Source organism: Harpegnathos saltator, unplaced genomic scaffold, assembly GCF_003227715.2.
Source record: "Harpegnathos saltator strain DR-91 unplaced genomic scaffold, Hsal_v8.6 scaffold28, whole genome shotgun sequence".
In the NCBI taxonomy this organism is placed as follows: Eukaryota; Metazoa; Arthropoda; class Insecta; order Hymenoptera; family Formicidae; genus Harpegnathos; species Harpegnathos saltator.
The window spans coordinates 578,316-605,361 of NW_020230072.1; the positions used below are offsets into that span (position 1 = coordinate 578,316).

The 27,046-nt window shown below is 35.7% G+C and overlaps 2 protein-coding genes across 2 annotated transcripts; both read left to right on the top strand.

Annotated features, from left to right (window-relative positions):
- Positions 1-444: 444 nt before the first annotated feature.
- LOC105180672 (fatty acid synthase) lies at positions 445-20,360 on the top strand. The gene is made up of 14 exons (XM_025299469.1): positions 445-461; positions 1,618-1,719; positions 9,124-9,325; positions 9,447-9,697; positions 10,187-10,418; positions 10,548-10,966; positions 16,586-16,876; positions 16,992-17,199; positions 17,326-17,480; positions 17,689-17,856; positions 17,987-18,453; positions 18,537-18,841; positions 19,083-19,484; positions 19,588-20,360. Exons 3-14 carry the CDS (start codon positions 9,154-9,156, stop codon positions 20,358-20,360), a joined length of 3,843 nt encoding a protein of 1,280 aa, XP_025155254.1. The 5' UTR covers positions 445-461; positions 1,618-1,719; positions 9,124-9,153.
- Positions 20,361-20,399: 39 nt separating this feature from the next.
- LOC112588736 (fatty acid synthase-like) lies at positions 20,400-25,471 on the top strand. The gene is made up of 8 exons (XM_025299463.1): positions 20,400-20,592; positions 20,782-21,023; positions 21,201-21,894; positions 21,999-22,830; positions 24,002-24,459; positions 24,595-24,849; positions 24,915-25,169; positions 25,250-25,471. The coding sequence occupies exons 1-8, from the start codon at positions 20,464-20,466 to the stop codon at positions 25,349-25,351; spliced, it is 2,967 nt and encodes a 988-aa protein (XP_025155248.1). The 5' UTR covers positions 20,400-20,463; the 3' UTR covers positions 25,352-25,471.
- The last annotated feature ends 1,575 nt before the right edge of the window (positions 25,472-27,046 follow it).

Consider the following 27,046-nt stretch of genomic DNA (forward strand, 5'->3'; position numbering starts at 1 on the left):
GCAAAAACAAAATCACTAATGTGTCAAAGCGGTTTGTTTACCATATGTCTAAGCTTGGTTCATGACGTTTTGGTTATGTCACAATCGACCAGCACTTACTACTCGAGCCATCTCTTGAAAAACAGTGGGAACTTAGTTGTGCACCTAATAGTAAAATGAAAAGGCTATGCCACTTCTCTTCTCTATGCCACTATGTACTTCTCCTCTCGACCGACCCGCAGCCAGGACAGAGTCTTCTCGCCAACACCCCTTCAGGGTGTCTTAATAACCAAGCCTACTAGTGAGGCAGATCAGATTTCTTCAGTTATTGATTCTTCTGTGCAACGATTTCGTGCGTCCTTGAGACATTGCGAGAGATCCTGCTGAGACCAGTTTCCTGTTTTTGGCGCAAACTTGGGTCCATCCTCACAGATACCCAGCAATTACACTTTTCATTGTCGATTCTCATCATAGAACCAGCAGTAAGTTATTTAAACTTTCTTTTGCCTGAATGATCCCTGTCTTTTCATTTTCTTCTTTTCTTCTCTTTCTTTTCTTTTCCTTTCCTTTGCTTCCCTCTTTCTAGTCCCTTGGCATTCCGCCTTAATTGTTAAATCAGGTGCCAGTGACCAATCTTTTCGATCCCAGTCGGACATAACGAACACGGAATTTTGCTCAGACCGCGATTGTTTATACATATATGTATACGTACACATTATGAAAGCTTATAAATTTTATTTCATTGTGAACATCTGTCTAATTACTAATAAAACAAGTTGTTTGTAATTGTAAGCCAATCACGTTTCCCAAATAATTATTCTCAACCAAAAAATTCTGCCTTTCCTCAACCGTCGCTCACGGTCCTATCCCAGATAAAAGGATTCAGTTCCTTATCCTAAACAAAGAACTACCGACGTACGTCCGCGCCAGATAAAGGAGTCATTTCGATCCTTGATCTGCACCGCAGACTTGCGAGTACGTCGGAGCTTGCGAAAGCAAGCGTCAAGTTGCGTTCCTCCTCCAGGACGTAACAATATATTCGAGCGTGTTATTTTCACATGTATGTACAAGCGTATAATCAACTGAAGCTTTCTTTATACGTGATCTTAAATCATGTCATTTGATACGTTTAAATGTCATTTAACATCTTTATATTCTCTAATTCGAAGACGTCAAGCACATTTAGAAATGAAAGAAGAACACGTAGAACATTTATTGTAAACAAAGCGAAATTCCTTAGAAGAACATTTTATTTTACCTACATGTATACAGGATAATAGAATGGATGTCTCAAGAGAAATTTTTAAGACACCCATTTTCCTTTTATAAAATTAATTCGCAGACAAATTTTATACATCGCGACATGAAAGAGAAAACTAGAATTACGTGTCTCAAACAGCAAGTTCTACTATTGACGCACACACGTCAAGAAAACAGTATTTGACCCTTATTATATATTCACTATAATGCGTTATTCTAACATTATACGCAACGTTCTAATTTACAATCGAACAAAAGAAGAGCGATGATATAAGCGATGAAAGAGAGACAATAACCGGAAAAGAAAGACAAAGAATGAAAACATAACGCTCATTGACGACATTGGATATAAAATGTTGATGTTCATGTGCACGGTAGCAATCGCATCGAGGACATCGGTATATTCGTGTCTATCGACAAGTTTCACCAGCATCTTCATTTCGGTGATTCGATCAACAGCAACTAGTATTCAGTCTCAAGGTATGTACTTGCTGTTCTCAGGATATTTTGCGAGATGACATAACGTAACAGTTGGGAATATTATAAAGTTCTATTTTACGTTAGCAACGTGCAAAGAACACAACACATTCTCGAATTCGAGTTTATATTACAATATACACTACTCAAAACAATTAAGGGAGCGCTTCAAAACTTGCAAAATTTGATGGTTTTTAACAAGCCATATTTCAGTTTAGGGAGTCGTAGAACAATGTTCCAGGGCACATTTTAACAGGTGAAGCCCCGACTTTAAAGAGGCTAAGGTTTTATTATTCGTCTCATCGAACTGTTTTTCTTCTGGAACCCAAAATCAGGTCGTGAAAAAATTTTTGAAATTCCATGATTTTGTAGCCATAGACAAATAAAACAGGGGTGGAAATAAAAATGGCACCACACTCACTTTGAAGTGGGAAACATCCCCTTCAATCCTTTAACGCCCGACTTTTTTATAAGTGTTTTAAGAATAAAATTTGAGTTTTTTTGAACTGAAACTATAAGTAGTGATAACAAAAATAAATATGAGAATTTTATATCTACGAAAAACTACCTTTCCAATGTAAAGTAATGTAAAGTAAAATGTAAAGTAATAGTCTATTTCTGAACGAGTAAATTTGTATTATTTTGTAAATATAACGGTAAAAATGAAAAATACACTCAGAAAGAAGGTTATCCAGATGGAAAAACCGTGAAACAATTATACGGAAAATCAGCATCAATCGTTTACTTCTGAATAAATGAGTACATGAAGTTTCCACTTTTCGTTTGTTGATTTCGTTAGTTTGGTTCTTTTTATCGTTCGTTTTTTGTTTATTTGTAAATATGATTTGGATCCTAAAAGCATATACGAAATGAGCAACCTATACAGAGAAAAATGAACGGTAATCTATACGACATAACTCTGATAGTCAGCTTGACATTTTTTAGCTGAAACTTTATTATTAGATGTACAAATTAATTCTCGGCCTTTTTTGACCAATCTTGACATTTATTTATAAAAACATAAATACAAACTCAATCTTTAAAGTAATATTCTTCGTTTTCTGTACATTTTTGCCATCTCTCAAGCAATTGTCGGATTCCGGATCAGAAAAATGATAGTGGTTTTAACCCATTAACGCCCAAAAGTCCTAAAGTATTAGCCTTAATTTGCAACTGTATTTTATGTAGAGAAACATATTATATAAGGTTGGAATAACATTCCCTTATTTTTTCGAGGTCGTTCTACAAGATTCTGCAAGATCCATCAGAATTTGTTTAGATTCACAATAAAATCCAATATAGCGGAATTTTTGGAAAAAAGTCGTGAAAAATCGACAATTTTATTTTTTATAAGCTTGATTTTGTATCAAATATGTTACTTTGATACAGATACAAGTGTCACATCTTGTCTCAAAAATGTTGAACATTCACAAGGTATGCATTGGTGAAAATGTGAATTCAAGATGGCTGCCTCAAAATGGCGGTTTGAGGGAACAAAACTTAAAAAATAATGTATTTTTAGAATAACTTCGCAAAATCCTAGTATTTAGCATCAATCCTAATATTTAGTATCTAGAGCAGAGCTCGGCAAAATGTGCACGCGACGGCCGATTTTCGACTATCTCCGCCCACTGCTATTCCCTTTACCTCGCCGCTCCGCGCGCTGCCCACAAGCCGCTCGAGCCTCAGGAGCGTGTTTCCAATAGTTTTCACGTCACCCATGAGGTATTATTGTATTGACGCGTTTTTTTTTTTAAGTGATATCCCCAGTAGGCCTCTTCATTTTTCAAAAATGAAGCTTATAAGAAATGAGAAGTGTTCTTCTTTAAGCGACGATTCCTTACCACGTCTTATGCGGCTCACTACATGCAATATCCAAATTGACGTTTCCACTCTTACCAATAAAAGACGCCGAAAATCGAATTGAATATTCTTCATTTAACATATTGTATTTCGCTTCTGTTCAATTAGTTACGGATTGTTACAGTCATCAGTAGATTAGACTTACTGGGGATACCACTTAAAAAAAAACGCGTCAACAATAGTACTTCATGGGTGACGTGGAAAACTATTGGAAACACGCTCCTGAGACTCGAGCGGCTTGTACGCAGCGCGCGGAGCGGCGAGGTAAAGAGAATAGCGGTGGGCGGAGATAGTCCAAAATCGGTCGTCGTGTGCACATTTTGCCGAGCTCTGATCTAGAGTACTGATTTTAGAATATTTACTGACAACTAATTCATATTAGAGAATTTCAAAATGGCGTATCCAAAATGGCGCGAATAATCGTGAAAATTTCCAGATTCTCATGAATTTTCTTCTATTATTTTCATATTCATCATTATTTTCGAGACGTACACACGCACATATACAGGATGGGTAATTATAAACTTACAAACTTTATAAAAAACATAAAAACGTCGAGATATAGTAGTATCTCGATGTTTTTATGTTTTTATGTTACAGAAAGTACAACGGACCGGAAAAAATTGGAATCGACTACGCAAAGTTTTGAGAAAAATTATTAAATAAATGAGCGAATAAATGAGCAGTGGTCGTACATCGCGGGTCTGCTATTCCACACAGCTTGGACCCGATTGACAAGCAACAACGGCGCGCGCCATTGTTCTTGCCTGCCAATCCGGCCCAAGCCGTGCGGAGTAGCATACCTGCGATGCCCACAACGCATACCCATTGAGCGTTTATTTGCTCATTTATTTAGCAATTTTTCTCAAAACTTTACGTAGCCGATTTCTATTTTCTCCCGTCCGTTGTACTTATCTCGATGTTTTTATGTTTTTTATAAATTTTATAAGTTTATAATTACCCATCCTGTATATGTGCGTATGTACGTTTCGAAAATAATTCATGAATATGAAAATAATAGAAGAAAATTCATGAAAATCTGGAAATTTTCACGATTATTCGTGCCTTTTAGTCACCATCTTGGATCCGCCATTTTGAAATTCTCTAATATGAATTAGTTGTTAGCAAATATCCTAAAATCAGTACCCTGGATACTAAATACTAGGACTGATGCTAAATACTAGGATTTTGCGAAGTTATTCTAAAAATACATTATTTTTTAAGTTTTGTTCGCTCAAACCGCCATTTTGAGGCAGCCATCTTGAATTCACATTTTCACCAATGCATACCTTGTGAATGTTCAACATTTTTGAGACAAGATGTGACACTTGTATCTGTATCAAAGTAATCAAAGTATTTGATACAAAATCAAGCTTATAAAAAATAAAATTGTCGATTTTTCATAACTTTTTTTCAAAAATTCCGCTATATTGGATTTTATTATGAATCTAAACGAATTCTGATGCCGGAATCTTGTAGAACGACCCCGAAAACATAAGGAATTGCTATTCCAACCTTATATCAAGAGACACGGCAGTGTCCCGCGCCAAGTGCACGCGAGAGCGAAATGACGCGCACGGGCCGCGAGACTGACCGTGTCTCTTTACGCGAAGCACTTAGTTGATCCGAGGCAAGATTATCGTACTGCTCAAATAGCTAATCTGATCGAGTTCTAAGTGAGCTCAATCGATTCCTTAGGGTCGACTTACATAATAAAACTGTCTTTATTTCTTTCCTACGTGCACTGTAAGTCGAGAATTTTTCATATAAAGTCAGAATCGCTAGATTTTCATCACGAAAGAAACGTCGTCCAAAAAATGTCCAGTTGCATACTTTTCTCCGTTAGATGGCGCTACAGGTGGTGATGCCAGACATATACGATACGATACGATATAATGACATACAGGGTGTTTGATAGCTGATCATGCAGACGAAAGTTGGAGATATTGGGTTAGCAACTAAGTGATTGCGGATTTTAAATAAGAATGAAAATTCGAAATTTTTAATTTGCTTTTTTAAATTTTTTCAATGCATGTATGCGATGCATTGAGCTTCTCTGCAATACGTGTTGCACGTGTTGTGCTATGACGATCTGAATCGATAATGGCCTTGTTATGGGTCTCATCGACTTCAACTGGACGGCCAGATCGTTGAGTATTTTTCAATGAAAAATCACCAGAACGAAATCTGGCAAACCAATTTTGACACTGCCTTTCTTTCAAGGCTTCATTCCCATATACGGCACATAATTTCTTGTGTGCTTGCGATGCGTTCTTGCCTTTTCGGAAATAATACAATAAAATATGTCTGAAATGCACGTCTTGCTCTTCCATTTTTAAATTGGGATAAAAACAAAACTAAAGAACTAATCGATATAATTTTTGTACTAAATGAAAGGTAGAAGTCCAAACAATAAGAAAAAATATAGGTTAGGTAGAAGTCCAAACAATAAGAAAAAATATAGTACTTTGAACACGTTAACGAAACAAAAGAAAGTATAAAATCCATCTGTCGACAAAATCCGCAATCACTTAGTTGCCAACCCAATAGATTGGGTGTAGTCGAGAAGAAAAGTCATGTACCATACATTTTAATCTTCCAGTAATATAATATTAACGTTATTTTTATACATACATTTTGTTATTCTTTTGGAATTTTTAGAAATTAGTCCTTTACGGGATTTTCTATATGAAATGATTAATTATACAGGGTGTTTGATAGCTGATCACGCAGACGAAAATTGGAGATCGATTGGGTGTAATCGAGAAGAAAAGTCATGTATCATAATGTCAAATTGGCAATAGTTATCGAGTTATTAATTAAAACATGTGAGCCAACGAGCGCGTAGAGAGCAGAGAGCGGCCGCAGTAAGCACGTAGACATTTGATACAATCGATCTCAAATTTTCGTCTGCATGATCAGTTATCAAACACCCTGTATAATTAACCGTTTCATATAGAAAATCCCGTAAAGGACTCATTTCTAAAAACAAATTCCAAAAGAATAACAAAATGTATGTATAAAAATAACGTTAATATTATATTACTGGAAGATTGAAATGTACAATTTATTACGACTTTTGTTCTGATGCATCCTGAGTATATAAGGGCATGCCAAGTGTTTTTGTCTAAATCTTAATTTTAGTTTTCATTTTTTATTATATTTATTATGTTTATTATTCTGTTTATTTCATTTTTGTTATTTATTATTTGATTATTTATCAATTGTTTTTAATTATTTTTTACTTTTAATTTTATTTTTTACATTTTTTAAGTTTTAGTCAATAGATACTTTTTGTAATGTCAATAAATATGACTTTTTTAAAAATGTTTTATACAACATACTTTTACATTACCAATTGGCGCAATTTTTTGATTTCATTATTTTTTTTATAAGGTATTAAAAAGTAACATTTTTTGTACAAACGTATTAATAATTTTCTCTGAACATTCTTTCTTTGCAAGGATACAGTTTTTGGCAGGTTAAAATATAACATTCCATAATATTCTATAATATAATTATCTTTGTCTTTATTTTTTTGTAACGTTCTTTTGGAATTGGTTTTTAGAAATTAGTCCTTTACGGGATATTCTATATGAAACGGTTAATTATATATCCGAGAACTATTATCTTCGTCTTTATTTATTTGTAATATTAAAAACAATATTTTAAAAATCAGTGTTTTTTATACAGTAATATGTTTCTCTACATAAAATACAGTTGCGAAGTAAGGCTAATATTTTAGGACATTTGGCCGTTAATGGATTAATTCAGTGAATTTATCGAGGCTTTTTTCGACCTGTTCAACTGACTTGAATTGAAAATCAGTTAGATGGTGCTCTAAAGATCAAAGTAGGTGATAATCTAAAGGAGCCAAGTATGGAGAATACGTCGCATGAGGGAGAATTTCCCAGCCTAAATCTGAAACGGTTTCCAGAGTCTTTTTTGTTATGTAGAGTTTTTTGTTATGTAGGGCCAGGCATTATCCTGCAGCAGTATCACCGTCCTTCTCCCACTGTCGGTAAACGGTCTTTTTTCTTAAGTATGTCATTCACGGATCATCTGTTGTTGGTAGAGCTCAGAAATGACGGTCTGACAAAGTTGAATCATCTCATAATGGATCACACTCTTCTGATCCCACTGTTGGTTTTCGAATGATATCGCGTCTACAACTGATTTTTCAGGTTATGTTCATAGTAGGATCAAGTATTATACCTCATCTTAAAGCTAAAAGATGGCACTTTAAAATAACTATATAACGGGAAAAGAATTCCAATTTGAATAGGTTCTGTAATCGATGAAAGATCGGGATGAAAGGTAGGGTCCGAGAATTAATTTGTACACCTAATATATTTGTGAGTGAAGTTTATCATTCAGAACGTCAAGCTTACTATGTCAGAAGAATATCTTATAAATCACCATTTAGATAGTCAATCGTTCCTTCATTTTTTGCCGCATAAAAAATTGTAGGTCACCAGATTTCACGAAAATAGGTTGATTTCTTGATTTTCGTGTCCACCGTATTGGATTCGCCATTTTGAATTTCTGTATTGTTTTAATTTCACATTTTGCATCTGAGAAAGTTTCCAAATGTATAAAATTATAACAGATACCAATCTATTCATTTATAGTGCACTTCTAGATGTCAGTAACAATGCGAACTATGCCTACTTGGAATTTGACAAAACATGTTATCATTAAAACTGAGTTAAAACAGACCGAATCTACATACAATCTATATACCATTTTTTAGAAGAAGAATTCACGATTACAGTGGTGCGAAGGAAACGAAAATATCTCCTTTTTTGACTAACATAAGTTATGGATTCTTAAATGCGTTTCTGGTAACTATAGTTACCAGTAGGCGTTAAAGGGTTAAAACGCCGCAAGGAACATTGTTCTATCATACATTGGAGCCGAGTTGTCGCATTTCAAAATCACCCCTGCATTTTGCAAGATTTTTAGCAACACCGCCGCCATTCGTGTTATCCGATATGCACCACGGGGATCGGGTTGCTCGGACGGATTTTGCACATCATGTGTATGGTATATGTGTACGTTAATATGAAATGTGCGTGATATGTGTGTGTGTGTATGTGTCAGCACAGATAAAGACCTTCTTCTATTAAAGCAATTATTTGCGCTACTTCATTTTCGCTACGATGTCCCGCTTTTATACATGCATACATATAATGTAGATACATAAATTGTATTTCTCGCGTTAAAGTCTATTACAGACTTGCGAGTTGATGTGATGCAAATTTACTAGTGTGAAAGCTTCCTTTTACTTGTTAAACGTATTTTCAGGTAATTGACTACGACCTCCCCAAGCTGAAATATGGCTTCTTAATAACCATCAAATTTTGCAAGTTTTGAAGCGCTTCCCTAATTGCTTTGAGTAATATATATAATTAGGTACGTACATTTTTCTTGCGCGGAAAGATTACTTATGGAATAAAATTGTAGATTTATTCAACGTCCCGTTTGATCGTTTTGCTTATTTGTGTTCGAGAGAGCAGAAAGCATTTTGCACTATGTTTTCAGTACGAATAGATTTGTTAGTGAGACAAAAATATGGAAGGCAGCAAACTTTATAACCCACACGAAAAAGTGCCGCCGGGTGAAGAGATTGTGATTTCTGGTATCGCCGGTCGATTTCCCGATACAGACAATATGAAGGAGTTGCAAGAAAATCTTTTGAACATGATGGACCTAGGTTCGGACGACAATCGACGATGGAACAACGGTAATATACGGATACAATTTGAATAAAATATTAAGGGAAAAAACAAAATAGAAAAGAAAATAGTAGCAATTCTGCAGATTATAGTCATAGTATAAAAAATAAATGTTTGGCATTTTTACAGCTCATTATGACATGCCAGATCGGTCAGGAAAGATTAATAATATAAGCAAGTTCGACGCCGAGTACTTTGGTATTTCATCTGTGGAAGCGCATATTACTGATCCTATGTGCAGGATGTTGCTCGAGCACACTTATGAAGCACTTATCGACGCCGGTGTAAATCCCAAAGAATTACAAGGAACGAAAACTGGTGTCTTTATAGGATCGTGTTATTCTGCAACGGCCACCATAACTCTTCTTACCATGCCTCAGGTACACTATCAGATGATTTCATATCTCTAATATAAAAGCAGTTCTGGAACTGCCAAATATTACGAAAAAGAAACATTTTTTATTAATAATATTATAAACAAATATTATATTGTTACTTTAAAAAATACATATCTTTTTTAAGAATTATCCCTCTGATCTTGTTCTTGAAATATTCGCTCGTGCCAGAACTTATTAAATCCAGCATAGAAAGATGATAAAAACGCTGCAATCGTTAAATAATTAATAACAGTCACATAATTAGACGAAGCTCTGAAAACCGGCTAATTAGTATTGGCACGGACATTCTTTGAGACTTTTATATTTAATATAACTGAAAAAGTATATTCTGTATACATATAAACGCTAATATATGTACAATAATAAATATAAATAAATATAATATAAATATAATAAAGGGGAAAATAGAATATAAATATAATAAAGGGTAAAAAATAAAAGCTAACATAAACATAATTTATTTTTAATTAGTCACCTGGATACTCAGTTATTGGTTGCGGTAAATACTGGCTAGCGAACAGTATTTCTAATTGGCTCGGTCTTACTGGACCATCTTATGTGGTGGATACGGCCTGCAGTTCAAGCCACTACGCTATTGCGGAAGCTTTCAGAATGATACGAGGTGGAGAGTGCGACGCAGCTATCGTGGGTGGTGCTAATCTGTGTCTTCATCCCAATATAACGCTTCAATTTTTTCACCTCGGTAAGCTTGTAAATAATCTTATAAAATGTAAAATCATTCCTTGTAAAGAGATCTATCGCTTACATATAAACGCTGTAATGGCGTAACTCGAAAAGATCGCCTAATTGTTAGCCGATTGAACAATTTTAGGAGTCCTCTCCGCGGATGGTTACTGTAAGCCCTTCGAGGCGAGCGGTACGGGTTATATGCGCAGTGAAGCAATCGCAGTAATATATCTACAGAAAGCGAAGAACGCGAAACGAATCTATGCTACCCTCGTCTACTCTAAAACTAATTGCGATGGTTGGAAGCCAGAAGGGATTACATATCCTTCTCTCAGTATGCAAAAGAAATTATTGGAAGACTTTTACAATGATTGCGGCATCACACCTGAAGAGCTGTCCTATATGGAGGCCCACGCCACTAGTACTTTAGCAGGAGATCCGCCAGAAGTTAACGCCATCGATCAGGCTTTATGTTCAAAGAGGACTACTCCCTTATTGATAGGTTCGATAAAATCAAATCTCGGGCATTCTGAACCTGTTAGTGGTCTTTGTCAAGTGGCAAAAGTACGTATTTTAGCTCCTTAACCAGCAGAAACACATTCGCAAGAAATGAATTAGCACGGAACATAATATTACATTTTGATATGTCTGGTAGTTTAATATTTCTAAAATTGTATTGGAGACTTGAATAAGTTCTTGCTGTTTTTTCGTGAAAATGAGTGCTTCATTTAAAAAAATTAGTAAAGAACATGTCATTAAAAGTATTGTCCATCGCTAGCTACTATTTTCTCCCATCTTTCTGACAACATGCGAATACCATGTCGAAAGAACGACTCATCTTTTGTGGTCATTCACGAATCGATCTATTTTTTGGCATCTTCGTAAGAATGGAAGTGCTGCTCAGCCAGGCCATGAGTCATCGATCGGAATAAGTGGTAATCGAAAGGAGCAATGCCCGATGAATACGGCGGGTGCAGTAGGACTTCCCATTTGAGCGTTTCCAAGTAGGTTTTGACCGGTTTTGCAACATGTGGCCGAGCGTTGTCATGCTGCAAAATTACTTTGTCGTGTCTCTCCTTGTATTGCGGCCGTTTTTCCTTCAATGCTCGGCTCAAACGCATCAATTGTAGTCGATAGCGATTTCCCGTGATGGTTTCGTTGGGTTTGAGGAACTCATATTATACTACACCCAGCTGATTCCACCAAATACAGAGCATGAACTTGGAACCATGGATATTCGGCCTCGCCGTCGATGTTAATGCATGGCCGGGCTTACCCCACGATTTTCTACGTTTCGGGTTATCGTAGTGTATCTACTTTTCATTGCCACTCACGATACGATGCAAAAAACCTTTCCTTTTCTGCCGTTAGATCAGCTGTTCACACGTGAAAAAACGCCGTTCGACGTCTCTCAGCTTCAATTCGTATAGCACCCAATTTGCTTGCTTTTGAATAATTCCTAATGCTTTTAAACGTTTGGCAACTGTTGTGTGATCAACTCCTAATGATTCTGCAAGTTCAATTTGCGTCTGACATGGGTCTTCATCGAGTAACGCTTCCAATTCTTCGTCTTCAAACTTTTTCGGTACGCCAGAGCGTTCTTTATCTTCAACATCAAAATCATTATTTTTAAAGCGTCTAAACCAATCTCTGCATGTTGTCTCCGACAGAGCATGGTCGCCATAAGTCGCCACAAGGATTCTATGTGCTTCAGTTGCAGATTTTTTTTGGAAAAAGTAATGCAGTAAAATTCCCCGCAAATATTCTTTTTTTGGCACGAAATTCGACAAGTTTAGCGCTATGAAAAAATATGTTGTTTACACTTCGGCGGAATAACATATATTGTCACATCGAGCCTAGTGGTGGCGTTTCACGATGAAGTTGGCTGTAGTATTGCCTGATGCAAAAAAGTTAAGATAACACCATCTTTCGGGAAACAGCGAGAACTTATTCAAGTGCCCAATACATTCAAAAACGTCGGTATCACTGTATCTAATGATGAGCTTAAAAATTTAACATGATAAATTTAATAATGTAACAGTCTTAAAATTGAAAAAGTTATAAAAGTTCTCTAAAAAAGCTTTTAAACGTAGAATTTTTGAAGTCGCTTTTTCAATGACAAAATTTAACACAGAAATACACTAAAATAGTTACACCGTAAACCGATATAAATGACCAAAATAAAATTTTATCTACATATATTCAGGGTTGGGAAAGTTATTTTTTGGAAGTAACTCGTTACCATTACCGTTACTTTCGGTAAAAAGTAACTCGTTACCGTTCTCGTTACTCGTCTTAAAAAATAACACGTTACCATTATTTGAAAGTAACGATATTTTACTTCGTTACTTTCTGTTACTTTTTTTTGTTGTAAATCCAGGATTATAAGAAAGGTGCTGAGAAATCGGACATAAGATGATTAGAAATATATATATATATATATATTTAAATATTGTTATTATTTTATATTATTAAGTGTTGTGCTTAATGAGAAGTTTCTTAATTAGTGGATATGAATTTAATGTTTGGACATTAGTGCCTGTTGACTTTAAAAATCTTTGCAATTCATCATAGACAGATTCCTCATTTGGTGTTTGCTGTTTGAAATTAAAATAGTCATCGTTATCATCGTGCTTATCAGACATCAAAGAAGTTTCAACTGAAAGAATTCCTAATAAATCTTCTAAATATGTTTGTGCAAGTTTTCGCTTATCTCCGGCTAACCAACTCTATTTGAATTTGGGGTACAAACAGCTAGCAATTATCAATTCTTTTTCAAATGTAGTACAAAACCTAAAATTAAATCAATAAAATTAAATATAAACATATTGATTTTTCTTTTTTATCAGATGAATGTTATTTGATGAATATATGTGTTAATCAAATTACACCAACCTACCCTTTTTTTAAACCTTTCTGTATAGCTACGGCCAATGGATGACAATATGTAAGTCCATTTTTATTGGTTCTCACTAAATTCAACATGAAACACGAAATGCATAGAAATTAAATACAATTAAGTTTAATTTTATAAAAATTAAAAAGTAACGATTAAAGTAACGGACATTTCGTTATTTGTTATAAAAAAAATGTATCGCCGTTACTCTTTCGTTACTGACACAAAAAAGTAACGACGTTACCTAATCGTTATTCAAAAAAGGAATAATACCAGTAACGGCGTTACAAGTAACGCGTTACTTCCCAACCCTGCATGTATTATATAACTCTTTCCGTCATAAATTATGTTTATTCATTATTTCGTTACATTTTATAGATTTCAAATATAGATCTTGTCCTATTCTGACCATTTAACTTTTTTCATAATAAATATCCAGTTTTATTTGATACCATAAAATTGTAGCTTTATTTGCTACAGTTAATTTACCGCTTTAGTTGCTACAGTTAGTTTACCGCTTAGAATTTAAAGAATTTTGACTTTAATATCGTTAACAGTGATCTAAAAGATCAATAGTTACAAAATTTTAGTGACCCTGTTTAATTTTTGCAAACCTATTTTTGTCAGCTTAAGTATTTTCGTAAAATTCAGCTTGCCACACAATCAAATGACTAATCAAGTGTCCACAAGTTATACTACATGCCTATATAAATTATGTTTTTTTAATTTGATTATATTCTTGCAGTTAAGATTTTGTGGATTTTACTAACAAGAAAATGGTCGGAACTATTCTTCACTGATTTTGATGGGCTTTGAATATGTTGTAGAGCAACAACAAAAACTATCAGACACGTATTTTTTTTTATGTGCGTATCTCAAGGTTTAGGAGGTGAAACAATCTCTCGAAAAAAACTATTCTAATATATATATATGTCAGAAAAATAATACTTTCTCAAAAAAATTATTTCATTTTAAACCGCTCTCAGCCGAACCCAGAGGCATGAACGTGGATTTAACGGTTGACGCCTCTTTTTGTTTTTTTATGTGTTTAATATTTTTTATTCCGTTTAGTTTTTTTTCAATTTTGTCCTATTAATTATTATCTTTTGCTTCATGCACCTAATCTTATTCAGTCTTATTCCCGTCAAACCAATTAGAGTGAAGATCGATCGATTCAGTTTCTGTTTCTGAGGCTGCATCCTCCAAATACAACCCATATGTCAATGCTGCTGCATGTTGTTGCGAATATTCGAGGTGTCGATAATATCCCACGTACTAAACCACCGAAGCAACATGCGCGCAGCAACCGGTTCTAGTTCGAGTTCCGCATTTGCATTGACAATACTTGTGTTCCGCTGAGAGCGGTTCAAAATGAAATAAATTTTTTGAGAAAGTATTATTTTTCTGACATATATATATTAGAATACAACGAAACTACTCGTGTTGATTAATACCAGATATAATAAGAACAGCAAAATGGAGAGACATGAGTGTTCCGTATATTCTCACCGGTTACTTTGCTGAAAATATTCAGGTGATTTTTAGATGATTTTTTACCTGACATTTTAAATAACATATCATTTTACCTCGTTACCTGTTCTTTTCCTAATTTATCATCTTATTTCTTGTTAGAAGCATCATTCAAAATAACTAATCAAGTGATAAAAAAGTAATGTAATCAGGTAAAAATTCAGGTGAAAATCAGGTGAAAAATAATCAGGTCATAAGTAAAAGTAATATATCACATCAAAAATCAATTGGATGATCACTTGGAGAACCGCCTGAATATTTTCAGTAAGGTAAGTTATCTTTATGTGTGTGTGTGGCTGTGGCACACGAGTATCGCGCTATTGCTCACTTCAAAGCTAGGTCGCCTTCTTCCCATAGATGCATTTGTTTGATGATTTTATATTTTAAATATCATACTCTGAGACAGTTTCTGAGAAAGTATGGTGAACAGATACGCCTTAGAAGATGGTTAAATAAACTGTCAAACACGTCAATAACGTTAATCCCATGTAAAATGCAAACTTTCAAACTGTTATTTTAGTAACCACTTGTTTGTTCAGGAAACCACTTGGGGGATTGATGAGTCCCATCATGAACAACAAAATGACGGAGTATCGTGTTATTTGGTGAGGGGCCAGAAAACGGCCTTATTGCAACCTATCCTTTAACTAACCTGACTTTTGTTAATTAGATGATTTTGAAATTCTCAAAGATTAATAAATTAACAAAAGAAGGGCATTATTGTACCAATATATTCTTGAAACTAAATAGAGTAAAAAGTCTAGTACTACTTTTTGTTCCGACAAATAGTTAGCCAGATATGGTAAGTTAAATATTGAAAATTTACCAAGTTATCCTTAAATATCTCAAAAAATATAAGGCAAATAAAAAATGTTTCAGACAAAAGTTGTTCAAATTAATTGGTAGAAAAAGATGATGTATAATAATAAAAAGTTGGAATTTCTATTTAAGAAAATAGATGATCAGTGAATATCTCAAAAGTGGCGCCATCTGTAAACAAAATGCTATCGCTGTTTTATGTCCCCTTTCAAACCAAACAACTTTTGTTTAAACCATTTTTTTGTATCTTTAATTTTCTAAGAAATAATTAAGCGTATCCACTTAAATCAGACATACTGTACACATATGCACATTCATCTATCTAACATCTTTATTTCGTATAATAAGTTGCATATTATGTCATTAAAATTAATTCTTTTGCATTTTGTAGTATGAGGAAATATGCATAAGAGACAGTTATTGAATACAGCGCAACTGAAATGAAATAACACAACACCTATCTACAGCACTGCGCTTATAGCACAATGATATCATCTCGCTTTTCTAAATATTAATCATGATTATATTGTATTATTATATATAGATGGATTCGGCATCAAATGCTCTTTAATTTTTATCCTCAGGGAATTTTTTAATTTTGCAAAATTAATGAGTAGGGGCGGAAATTGAAAATTTTGACATTTCTGAAAAATCTGAATATACCGTTGCAAACAGTATATAGTACTGTAAAACTTGTGTAGGAAACATTTTTTATATACCTTGTACTTTAGAAGATATTCGCAAAAAATGGAAATGTTAGTTTTTTTCGAGAGATTGTTTCACGTCCTAAACCTTGAGATACGCACATAAAAAAATACGTGTCTAGTAGTTTTTGTTGTTGCTCTACAACATATCCAAAGCCCATCAAAATCGGTGAGAAACAGTTCCTATGGTTTCCTTGTAAGAGGATGTATGTGATATATTTCAACGTTTTTAAGGTGTTGATAGCGATGGAAACAGGCATTATTCCACCAACCATACACTACAAAACACCGCGAAAGGAACTGACTCCTATAATTGAAGGAAGAATGAATGTCGTCACTGAACCAACTTCATGGAACGGTGGTTACATTGGCGTTAATAATTTCGGATTTGGCGGTGGAAACTGTCACATACTACTGAAATCAAATCCCAAAAATAAAATCAATGTTGGAATACCAGATGGCTTACCTAGACTTGTAGCGGTATCTGGTCGTACTGAGGAGGCTGTTCAGGCTCTATTAGATGACGTAAGTAAATTTAACTAAAAACGTATTTTTAAAAATCAAATTAAAATAGAAATTATCCAAGATCAAAATGATTTTTTCCGTGATAAGATGTATATGTCCAACTCTGCCGCGGTAGGTGAATAGCCGACAGATAGACGTGGAATATATGGCTCTTCTGCATAGCATTCATGCAGAAAATATTCAAGGCCATTCCTATAGAGGATATACTATTGCTGGACCTGAAGTTCCTGTTAACAAAATAAGAAAAGTTGAAAACTGCGCAAACCCAAGGAGACCAATCTGCTTTGTATTTCCTGGAACAGAAGTTGAGTGGCGTAGCATAGGTACGAAAGCAACTATTACGAATATTTTAATTTCAATACATAAATTTGATGGAATGGATATATACAACTCCATGTATACAATGTCCTTCATATATGATTAATATGTTTGCTTTTGATATACTAAAGAACTGATGAAACTACCAGTGTTTGCAAAGGCAATAAAGAAATGTAATGAAACATTAAAGCAGCGGGATATATGTGTTACGGATATTATAAAAAACAAAAATAAAACTACCAGCAATAGCATCGTAGAATCATTTGTAGCAATCATTGCCATACAGGTATAAGAAAGAAACATCAATTATTTTATATTCACAATATATAAAATGCTTGACTAAGCACAGTCCAACATATAAATTATTTAAGTACTCGTATGTGTGTGTGTGTGTGTGTATATTTATATCGGTATTTAGCCACGTAAAACCATGTAAACGTATGATGTAATAGCCTCTCAATTAAAAGCCAATACTTTTATCAACAACATTTTAGATTGGAATAGTGGATATCTTAACACACATTGGTATTCTATCCGATTACACGATAGGTCAGTCTATTGGCCAACTTATATCCGAATATGTTGATGGACGTTTCACTATCGAGACAACAATTTTGACGGCGTATTTCATAGGCACGGCGTTTGAGCAGGCCATGTCTCAGGTTTTAACGACTTTTGAATTCATTTTAATTACTAATTTCCGCTTTCCTTATGTGGAGCGATTGTTTATGTATGTTCCATTTATACATACTTATGAAACCAGGCATAATAATATTGATCATTGCTCCTCAGGTTGATGACATTACTACGAATCAAGGCAACTATCTTGATGTTGTTAGATCAAAACTCTTGGAGCATCTCTACCGAATATTACCAGCGAACTTTCCAAACAGCCGCGGTGTAACACAGTTGGGCAGGTCACGAAGCGAACGCGACAAGTTTGAGACCGCTGCAGAATATTATGTAGACATTATACTGAATCCAGTACCATTACAAAAAATTACAGCTTTGTTACCGAAAGATACGATACTCGTCGACATAGTACCACACAATACTTTTCAGCCACTCATATCAAACTTGGAGTCAGTGATAACGTTGATTTCACTCTATAAACGCGGCCAGAAGCATACCATGCAAAACTTTTTAGAAGGAATCGGAGATCTTTATAATGTAGGACTTCAGCCACAGATTGCAAGTTTGTATCCGCCAGTGCAATTTCCTGTTAGTCGGGGAACACCAATGATATCTCCTCTCATTAGGTCCGCTTCTTGCTGAAATATAAGTATAAGAAAACGAATCACGATTCTTTGTTTACATTACTAATTTTAAAACAATATTGCAGATGGAATCACTCTGAGGACTATTACTTCTACCATTATACAGGTGAAAGTAAAATTTTCAGCAGAGAAAGAATCGTCACTATTACAACCGCTGATGCAGATTTTGAATATATGTCTGACCATATAATCGATGGAAGAAATTTGTTACCAGCTATGGGTTACCTTTACGAAATTTGGCATACTATTGGTTTGTTGAGCGGCATTGATCATAGAAACATACCTATTGTATTTGAAAATGTTAAATTCATACGCGCTACTCACTTATCACGACAAGACAAGCTGGACTTAACTATTATGATCCAAGAAGGTAAATACTTTTGCAATTACCCGGGACTCAATTCTCGATATTCCCTTACAGCGATATTGTGACACAACATTAACAATAATATAATCAACATTAAGAAAAAAGATGGAAAAACATTGCGAAGTCGCAGTGAGGTTCAATTTCCTGTAACAACAAAATTGTCTTCAACAATAGAAATCAAGTCGATGTAATAGATTCAGAGAAATAGTGATATTATCGTGTAATAATTGTAATACTTTTACAGGCGGTAATAATTTCGAGATTATAGAGGGAGAGAATGTAATCGTCAGTGGAGTCGTGAGGGTGCCTGACGATATCGTGAAAGAGAAAATATCCGTTCAGTTTCTATCGAAAAACGAAGATGATGAAGAATGCATGAATGCTGCAGATATTTACAAGGAACTACGACTCCGTGGCTACCAGTATAATGGTCTATTTCGTTCATTAAAAAGCTCCTCAATTAATGGAAGTACAGGGCATATCACGTGGGCAACAAATTGGGTAGCGTTTATGGACAATATGCTGCAAATAAAACTCTTATCGGTTGACTCGAGAAATCTTTACGTACCGACTCAAATTCGTAAATTGGTAATCGACCCTGCACATCATATGACGCAATTTCATAACCTCTCTATTGAAGAAAGAAGTAAGAACGCACAATTTAATTTAAAATATTTTCGTATTTTGCAATATTTTGCTCTTCATGCAGGTTTCCTATTGTCATCTCCATATTGTAAATTTTATTACAGATGTACCCGTACGTGTCTATGATTCTTTCGACGCCATTATATCCGGAGGAATTGAAATTTGTGGGCTGAAGTCCATGGTCATATCCCGCCGATCGACGAACGTCGAATCTGTACACGAAGAATACAAGTTCATTGCTCACCGCGATCATAACACGATCTCTTTGAAAGATGCGGTGCAAATATCGATACACATCGCGCTTGAATGTTACAATTTGAGAAACGTCAAAGTGATCGAGTTTGTCGAGGACGATGACAAGATTCTACTGGAGGATCTAGTTATTCCAATTGTGGACAAAGTTCTGAGCAACTTGCCATTAGTGCGATCTAATCTGACGTTGGCTGCGATGGAGAACAGATTCGACTGCTCTTTGTTACCACAAAATCTATCGGTCGTACAACCTAACAAAGTGTTAAACGGCGATACGTTCCTAATGGTTGTTGGAGTTGGAGTATTAACGAAAAGTGCACACACATTACTGTCTAATATAATGGCTGGTGGCTTTCTGTTTACCCGAGAGGACCTCAATGTCACATACGACAATGAGTTGCTCCAACAGTACAATTTGAATATCATTTTGGAGAAACGCACGGAACGGGAGTTGGTGTTGCTTCTGAGAAAGGCGCAAAGTGCAATAATAAAAAGAGAAATCGTGCATATAAACAATTACGAGTTTTCGTGGATCGAAAAGCTCAAATCTTCATTGGACACGGACGACGAGACGAACTCACGAGTAACACTTGTTGTGGAGATGATCCTGAGTGCGGTGTCATAGGATTTGTAAATTGTTTGCGAAAGGAGCCAGGCGCGACACAGTTAGATGCGTCTTCATTCAGGATAAGAACGCGCCCAAGTTCTCCTTGCAAGAGCCTTTTTACATGAATCAGTTGCGACTAGACTTACCCATTAATGTCTTACGTCCCGGCAAAGTTTGGGGCTCTTACAGACACTTGTCATTATCGCCGCCGGAACCCATACCTGTGCAGTGCGGTTACGTCGCTCAAAGGGTACATAAGGGTTTTGTATACGATAACAAAGTGGACACGGAAAGAAATTTGCATAAAACTTTATCTATCTTTATGCGGAAAACGTCGGAACAACTCAATTTTCATCAAAAGTCAAAACCATTCCTTTACAACAATTTTTTTTATATTAATAATAATACGAAATTATATTGTGAACTTAATTCCTATTAGATCCGAGGTGATATGAGCACAATCCGTTGGGTCGAAGGACGGACATCTCCCAAACTCAGCCGCGAAAATATGATACATAAAATTTACGCGGCACTGAATTTTAGAGATATTATGATAGCTACTGGTAAACTGGCGTTGGAATCCTTCCAAATGATTGAACGAGATATCGATTCTTTCTTAGGCTTTGAATTTGTCGGGTATGATGGGTTTGGACAAAGAATAATGGCGTTATGCTCCGATAGGTGAGAGGATATAATACAAAATATAGTTATTATATCATAGATATAAATTCAATAACAATGTTGTATTGAAGGATATTAGATTTAGCACTAATGTAGATATGTAATGCAGTTATCAATCTTCCCTCCATGATTGAAAGACGACGTCAACTTGAATGAAAACATAATTTATATTTTTAGAGGAATATCAAATGTTGCAATCCAGGACCACGTTATGTCTTGGGTTATTCCCGATGAATGGACATTCGAGGATGCTGCCACAGTTCCGTGTGTTTATGCCACAAGCTGCTACGCTCTCTACGAGAAAGGAAAAATGAAAAGAGGAGACAAAGTTCTCATTCATTCGGGTACCGGCGGTGTTGGTCAAGCCGCGATCCACCTCGCGCTGTACGAAAAGTGCGAAGTATTCACGACAGTCGGAACTTTGAAGAAACGGCAATTCATTAGAGAAACTTTTCCTTCGATCCTTGACGATCATATCGGCAATTCTCGCGACACAAGTTTCGAACAAATGATACTTGAGCAGACACGCGGTCGGGGAGTTGATATCGTATTGAATTCCTTAGCTGAGGAGAAACTTCAGGCGTCTATTCGCTGCTTGGCAAAAGGCGGTCGATTCTTGGAAATAGGAAAATATGACTTGATCGCCGATAATACTTTAGACAGAATGATTTTTGCGAAAGGCATCAGTTTCCATGCAATTATGTTAGACAATATAATAAGTTCCGTCTCAAAGAATTACGGAATTATATATAATTATATGTTACAATGTCTGAAAAATGGCTCGATAAAACCTCTTCCTAGGAAAGTCTTTGAAAAGACCGAAGTAGAAGATGCCTTCAGGTATATGGCAACTGGCAAGCACATAGGAAAGGTAATTTCTCGCGCACACTAGAAATTCATGTTTTTAATGTTATCGCAACAACTGCTTTATATATGATCGCGATGAAATTCTGTTACTATCATCCTTATTTTCAGATCCTGATAAAGATATGCGATGAAAACGAGCCATTGAGTCTTCCTATTCTCGCTTATCCCCGATTTTTCTGCAAGTCTCATATGTCCTACATCATTTTGGGCGGATTAGGCGGCTTTGGTCTAGAATTGGCCGACTGGCTTATTCTTCGCGGAGCAAAGAATCTTCTTCTCACTTCGCGGACAGGATTGCGAAACGGTTACCAGCGCTCGAGGGTAGAATTATGGAAGTCCTACGGGGTGAATGTGCAGATTATCGCGAGTGCTGAAGCGTCTGATCACAAGGACGGCGTGTCCATCCTGAACACTGCCATTGAAATGGGACCGGTGGACGCTATATTCAATCTTGCCGTAGTGCTGAAAGATTCTCTCTACAAGAATCAGACAACTGAGTCCTTCGAGGAATCATTTAAACCGAAAGCAATGGCGACGAAAACAATGGACGAGTTGTCCAGGAAAATGTGCCCTGACCTCCGATACTTTGTTGTCTTCTCATCCGTTTCGTGTGGCCGAGGAAACTCCGGCCAAACTAATTACGGTATGGCCAATTCCATCATGGAGAGAATATGCGAGAGAAGAGTACAAGACGGATTACCTGGGATGGCTATACAGTGGGGCGCGGTGGGTGATGTGGGTCTCGTGGCCGATATGCAAGAGGACAATAAGGAACTGATCATCGGCGGTACTCTACAACAGAAAATACAATCCTGTCTTCAGTCGCTGGACACTTTCATGGTTCTAAATAAGCCGATCGTGGGTAGTATGGTTGTGGCAGAGAAGCGCGCGACATTTGGTGGAGTGATGGACATTGTGGAAACTGTAGCTAGTATCATGGGTAATTTTTTCATCATAAACGTGACAAATCTGATGATCACTTCGAAAATTTTTTACGATAAAACATTGAAATTAAAGTTAAAAAATTACAATTAATGATACACACAATGTTAACTGTATTCAGGGTGTTTCGCAGAATCCTAACAATTAATATCTATTGTATTTTGGATAATACAAAAGAATAAGACAGCGTAAGTAAAAGTTGAATGTTCTCATAAGCGTTATTGTCTTATGAAGTCAATTTTTTGGTAGCGCAGTGACGAGAAGAATGCAGCTCCATTTTTATCTTAAATTGAAGCCCCTGATTTTTCTTTGTACAAGTTAAAATATTCTGCAGAAAGAAGCAGTTAAAATAACCAGAAAGTAAGTAGTTAAATGAATAGACATTTCAGATTTTTTAAAATAAATATTCGAATGTTCCGTCGTACCACAAACATTTGGCAACATTACGGATATGAGACGATATATAATTGCAGCATTTATAGTATTCTTATCACAAAACACAAAAATAGTGAACATGTCTACTTTTGTTCATTGTTTAAAACTTTCATAATGATATATTTTTTTCATTGAATTACAACTCGTTACTGCGTACGATTCTTATTGTTAGACAGGCGTAGACGGTACAATTTTTTCGACGCAATTGAATATTTACAAACAGTGTTCAAAATATCCTTCTAGACACTCGATGCCAAATGTTTATTGTATGGTGGAACGTTCAAACATTTACTTTAATAAATCTTAAATGTCTTATTAACTACTCATTTTTTGGTCATCTTATCCTGCTACCTTTTTACGGAGAATATTTAAAATATCTATTTATACAAAAAATTTACGAAAAATATTTTAAAAATCTACTTATACAAAAAATAAAGGAGTTCTATTTAAAATAAAAATACAATTATATTTTTATGGCCCAACCTTTATTGCACCAATAAAAAATCGATTTCATAAAAAAATAGTGTGCCCACTCAATTCAAGATTAGGATTCAACTTTTCCTTACATCATTTTTTTCTACTGTCCGAAGTGTAATAGATATTAAATGTTACTGTTTTATAAAACACCTATGGCAAGAATGATGTGTGTATTCTTTCTCATACCTTTTGTTGTGATTTATGTGATCATGATAAAAATCCAAGAGCCTTATCTTCTCCTGTCTTTGCTTACTTAGGAATAAAAGATGTGAAAGCGGTTGGACTTCGCACTCCCCTGTCAGAGATGGGTATGGATTCAATGACGGCGGTAGAGATCAAGCAAACGTTGGAGAAAGAATTCGACGTTTATCTTACCGCGCAGGACATTAGAACTCTCACTTTGGAGAAACTCCACAATATGGCCGACAAAGACAAGCGTTTTGAGCAGATTGAGACACTCGATTCGGCGGGTATAAAATTTTTAATTCGTTTAATCAATAATTTAGACATAGTTCCAGATGTTTGCTTGGAGATAACTACGAGAAATAAAGTGGGCACAAAGCGGATATTTCTTCTACCAGGAATCGAAGGTTGCGGGAGCGTATTTAATTCGTTGGCTTCGAAAATCGAAGGTCCCGTGACATGTTTGCAGCACGGAGCAAACAATATCCCCACGAGTGAATCTGTATTGCAGTCGGCTGCCAGTCTGTTACCTGTACGTATTAATATAACAGGGAAGTTGCCTTTTCGATATTTCCGTGATTCCATTCCACTAGATTGGAATTGCGTCACGTCGATCAAGAAACTAATAAGAAAAAACGAACATTTATTTCTCTCTCTTTTTTTGTAGCATATAATATCAAAGATGGAGGGTTCTGCGGAATTCATAATAGTTGGGTATTCATACGGGTCGTTAATCGCTATCGAGTTGACGAGATTGTTGGAGGCGAGAAATTTCACAGGACGGTTAATATTAATTGATGGCACACCGGATTATATGAAAACTCTGAAAGATCAATATTTTCCTTTCACGAATCTTCAGGAATTTCAGAATAATGTTCTCCTAGGCCTTATAGATCTCTTCTACTCTATCGATAATACATCGGTATGTTGTGTATGGTGAATTTATTGTTATAATATAAGACACGTAATAATGATAATTGTTAACAGGTTCTATTAGAATTGTCTAAACACGACACGTGGGAGAAAAAATGGGATGCTGTCGTCAAATGTCTTTCAGACGATATTGTGCAAGTAACTTCTCTTGAAAATTACAAGATTTATTGTACAACGGTTTATAAGCATCTGATCGCTATTCACGAATATGATGCGTCCTCATCACCGCCACTGAAATCGCCTATACTATTACTAAAACCTACAACGTCCTACCTACCTTCTGCCGACGAAAATAGCGACTTGAAAAAGGTAATCTTAATATAAGGACGCATATCGATGTAGTTTCCGCCTTTGAAAATCAATTGACGACAAAATTAATTATTATTCAGGTGACTGAAGGTAACGTGCAAGTTCGTCGTGTCGAAGGTAATCATCTCACGATGTTGGAAAATGATGAACTTGCTGATATTATTAACGAAATATTATCTTGAGAAGTTAATCTTTATAATGTTACAAAAGTTCGTAATTCTGTAAATCGAAGGTATCAAGGTGTGTGGAAAGGGAAGGAGGATACGCAGAATATTTATTGTAAACAAGGCAATAATAAAATATTATGGTAAAATACTCTATTATTTATTCATCGTGCATGATTAATAAACAAGTATAAATAACTTTCGTTGCCAATATGCAGAAATGTTTATAACTCTAAAAAAGGGTTGCTTACTTTTATTTGATATTTATTCTAAATTCATGCATTGCGGCCTTAAATGGCTTCCTATTTTTATACTTTCGTATATTACATGTCGTCGTTGACATTTTTCTGTTCTTACTTTAGGTAACATTTATGTCTCTACTTCACATTCCTTTCTACATTAATTCTGGTCAATTTTGGATTTATATTTGATAAATACATATTCTGATAAACTGGAATAAATGAATATATGCTACTATATTCTGTTATAAACATTTATAATAAATATACCGGATAAGAGATCCACTTGCAATGACCTTTATCTTTACATATATTTCCAAGATCTCCCTCCTGAGGCCGCATTTATCCCTACTTATATGTACCACTGATTAATATCGCATTTAACATTTTTGAACTTAAGGGGATGCTGAACGCTTTATCGACAGAGAACTGTCACAATTTGATATTTTTTCTGCAAAGTTTACGTCGTCTTAAATGCTTCAGAATTAAATATGCTTTTACACGATGAAAGTACGTACAAAAATTAATTGGAGCATCACTCAATATGTGACGAAAGCGATAAAAAATTTTTAAATTAAAATTTCGAATTGACAGTTAGCGTAATATTTATCTAATACAAAAGTTTTGCAACTTGTATGTACTAAAGCTCTGGATGTTCCAAAGAGGAAAAATTTACAAATCATTTCTAACAACTCAAAATTTAGGTAGGAAACTTAAAACGATACGAAAACTTTGCAGAAAAATTTTTAATATATGCGGTTAGGTCTTCCGATAAATATGATAATGCAGAGCAGAAAAATAGTTCACGACTGTTCTTCTAGCCAGAGCTGCAATTTTCCCGCAAATGTGATAACGAATAATCCGAATGTATCCTAAGTATATACATATACAGGATGTTTGATAGCTGATTATACAGACGAAAGTTGAAGATAGATTGGGTGTAGCCGAGAAGAAAAGTCATGTACCATAATGTCAAATTGGCAATAGTTACCGAATTATTAATTAAAACGTGTGAGCCAACGAGCGCGTAGAGAGCGGAGGGCGACCGCAGTAAGCACATAGACATTTGATACAGGCGGAGTCAGCGACTGGCGATAGGCAAGCGCGCGGCGAGGGGCAACGTAAGCGACAAGAGGCGATCGCGCGCGACGAGGAGCAAGCGAGCTTTTTCTTTATAGCTTTTTCCTTATTGCTCGCTCGCTCCTCGTCGTTCGCGCTCGCTCGCTCTTCGTCGCGCTCGCTGGCCTCTTGTCGCTTGCGCTCGCTCGCTCCTCGTCGTTCGCGCTCGCTCGCTCCTCGTCGCGTGCGCTCGCCTCTTGTCGTTTACGTTGCCCCTCGCCGCGCGCGCTTGCCTATCGCCACTCGCTGACTCCGCTTGTATCAAATGTCTACGTGCTTACTGCGGCCGCCCTCCGCTCTCTACGCGTTCGTTGGCTCACATGTTTTAATTAATAATCGGTAACTATTACCAATT

What these genes read in the sequence shown, in the direction of transcription:
- LOC105180672 (XM_025299469.1), top strand. Translation starts at nt 9,154, where the DNA reads ATGGAAGGCAGCAAACTTTATAACCCACACGAAAAAGTGCCGCCGGGT. An exon ending in GTCTTTGTCAAGTGGCAAAA is followed by an intron (nt 10,967 to 16,585) that starts GTACGTATTTTA and finishes AACGTTTTTAAG; the next exon opens with GTGTTGATAGCGATGGAAAC. An exon ending in ATGATATCTCCTCTCATTAG is followed by an intron (nt 18,454 to 18,536) that starts GTCCGCTTCTTG and finishes ACAATATTGCAG; the next exon opens with ATGGAATCACTCTGAGGACT.
- LOC112588736 (XM_025299463.1), top strand. Translation starts at nt 20,464, where the DNA reads ATGAATCAGTTGCGACTAGACTTACCCATTAATGTCTTACGTCCCGGC. An exon ending in ATGGCGTTATGCTCCGATAG is followed by an intron (nt 21,024 to 21,200) that starts GTGAGAGGATAT and finishes TTATATTTTTAG; the next exon opens with AGGAATATCAAATGTTGCAA. An exon ending in ACTCTATCGATAATACATCG is followed by an intron (nt 24,850 to 24,914) that starts GTATGTTGTGTA and finishes AATTGTTAACAG; the next exon opens with GTTCTATTAGAATTGTCTAA.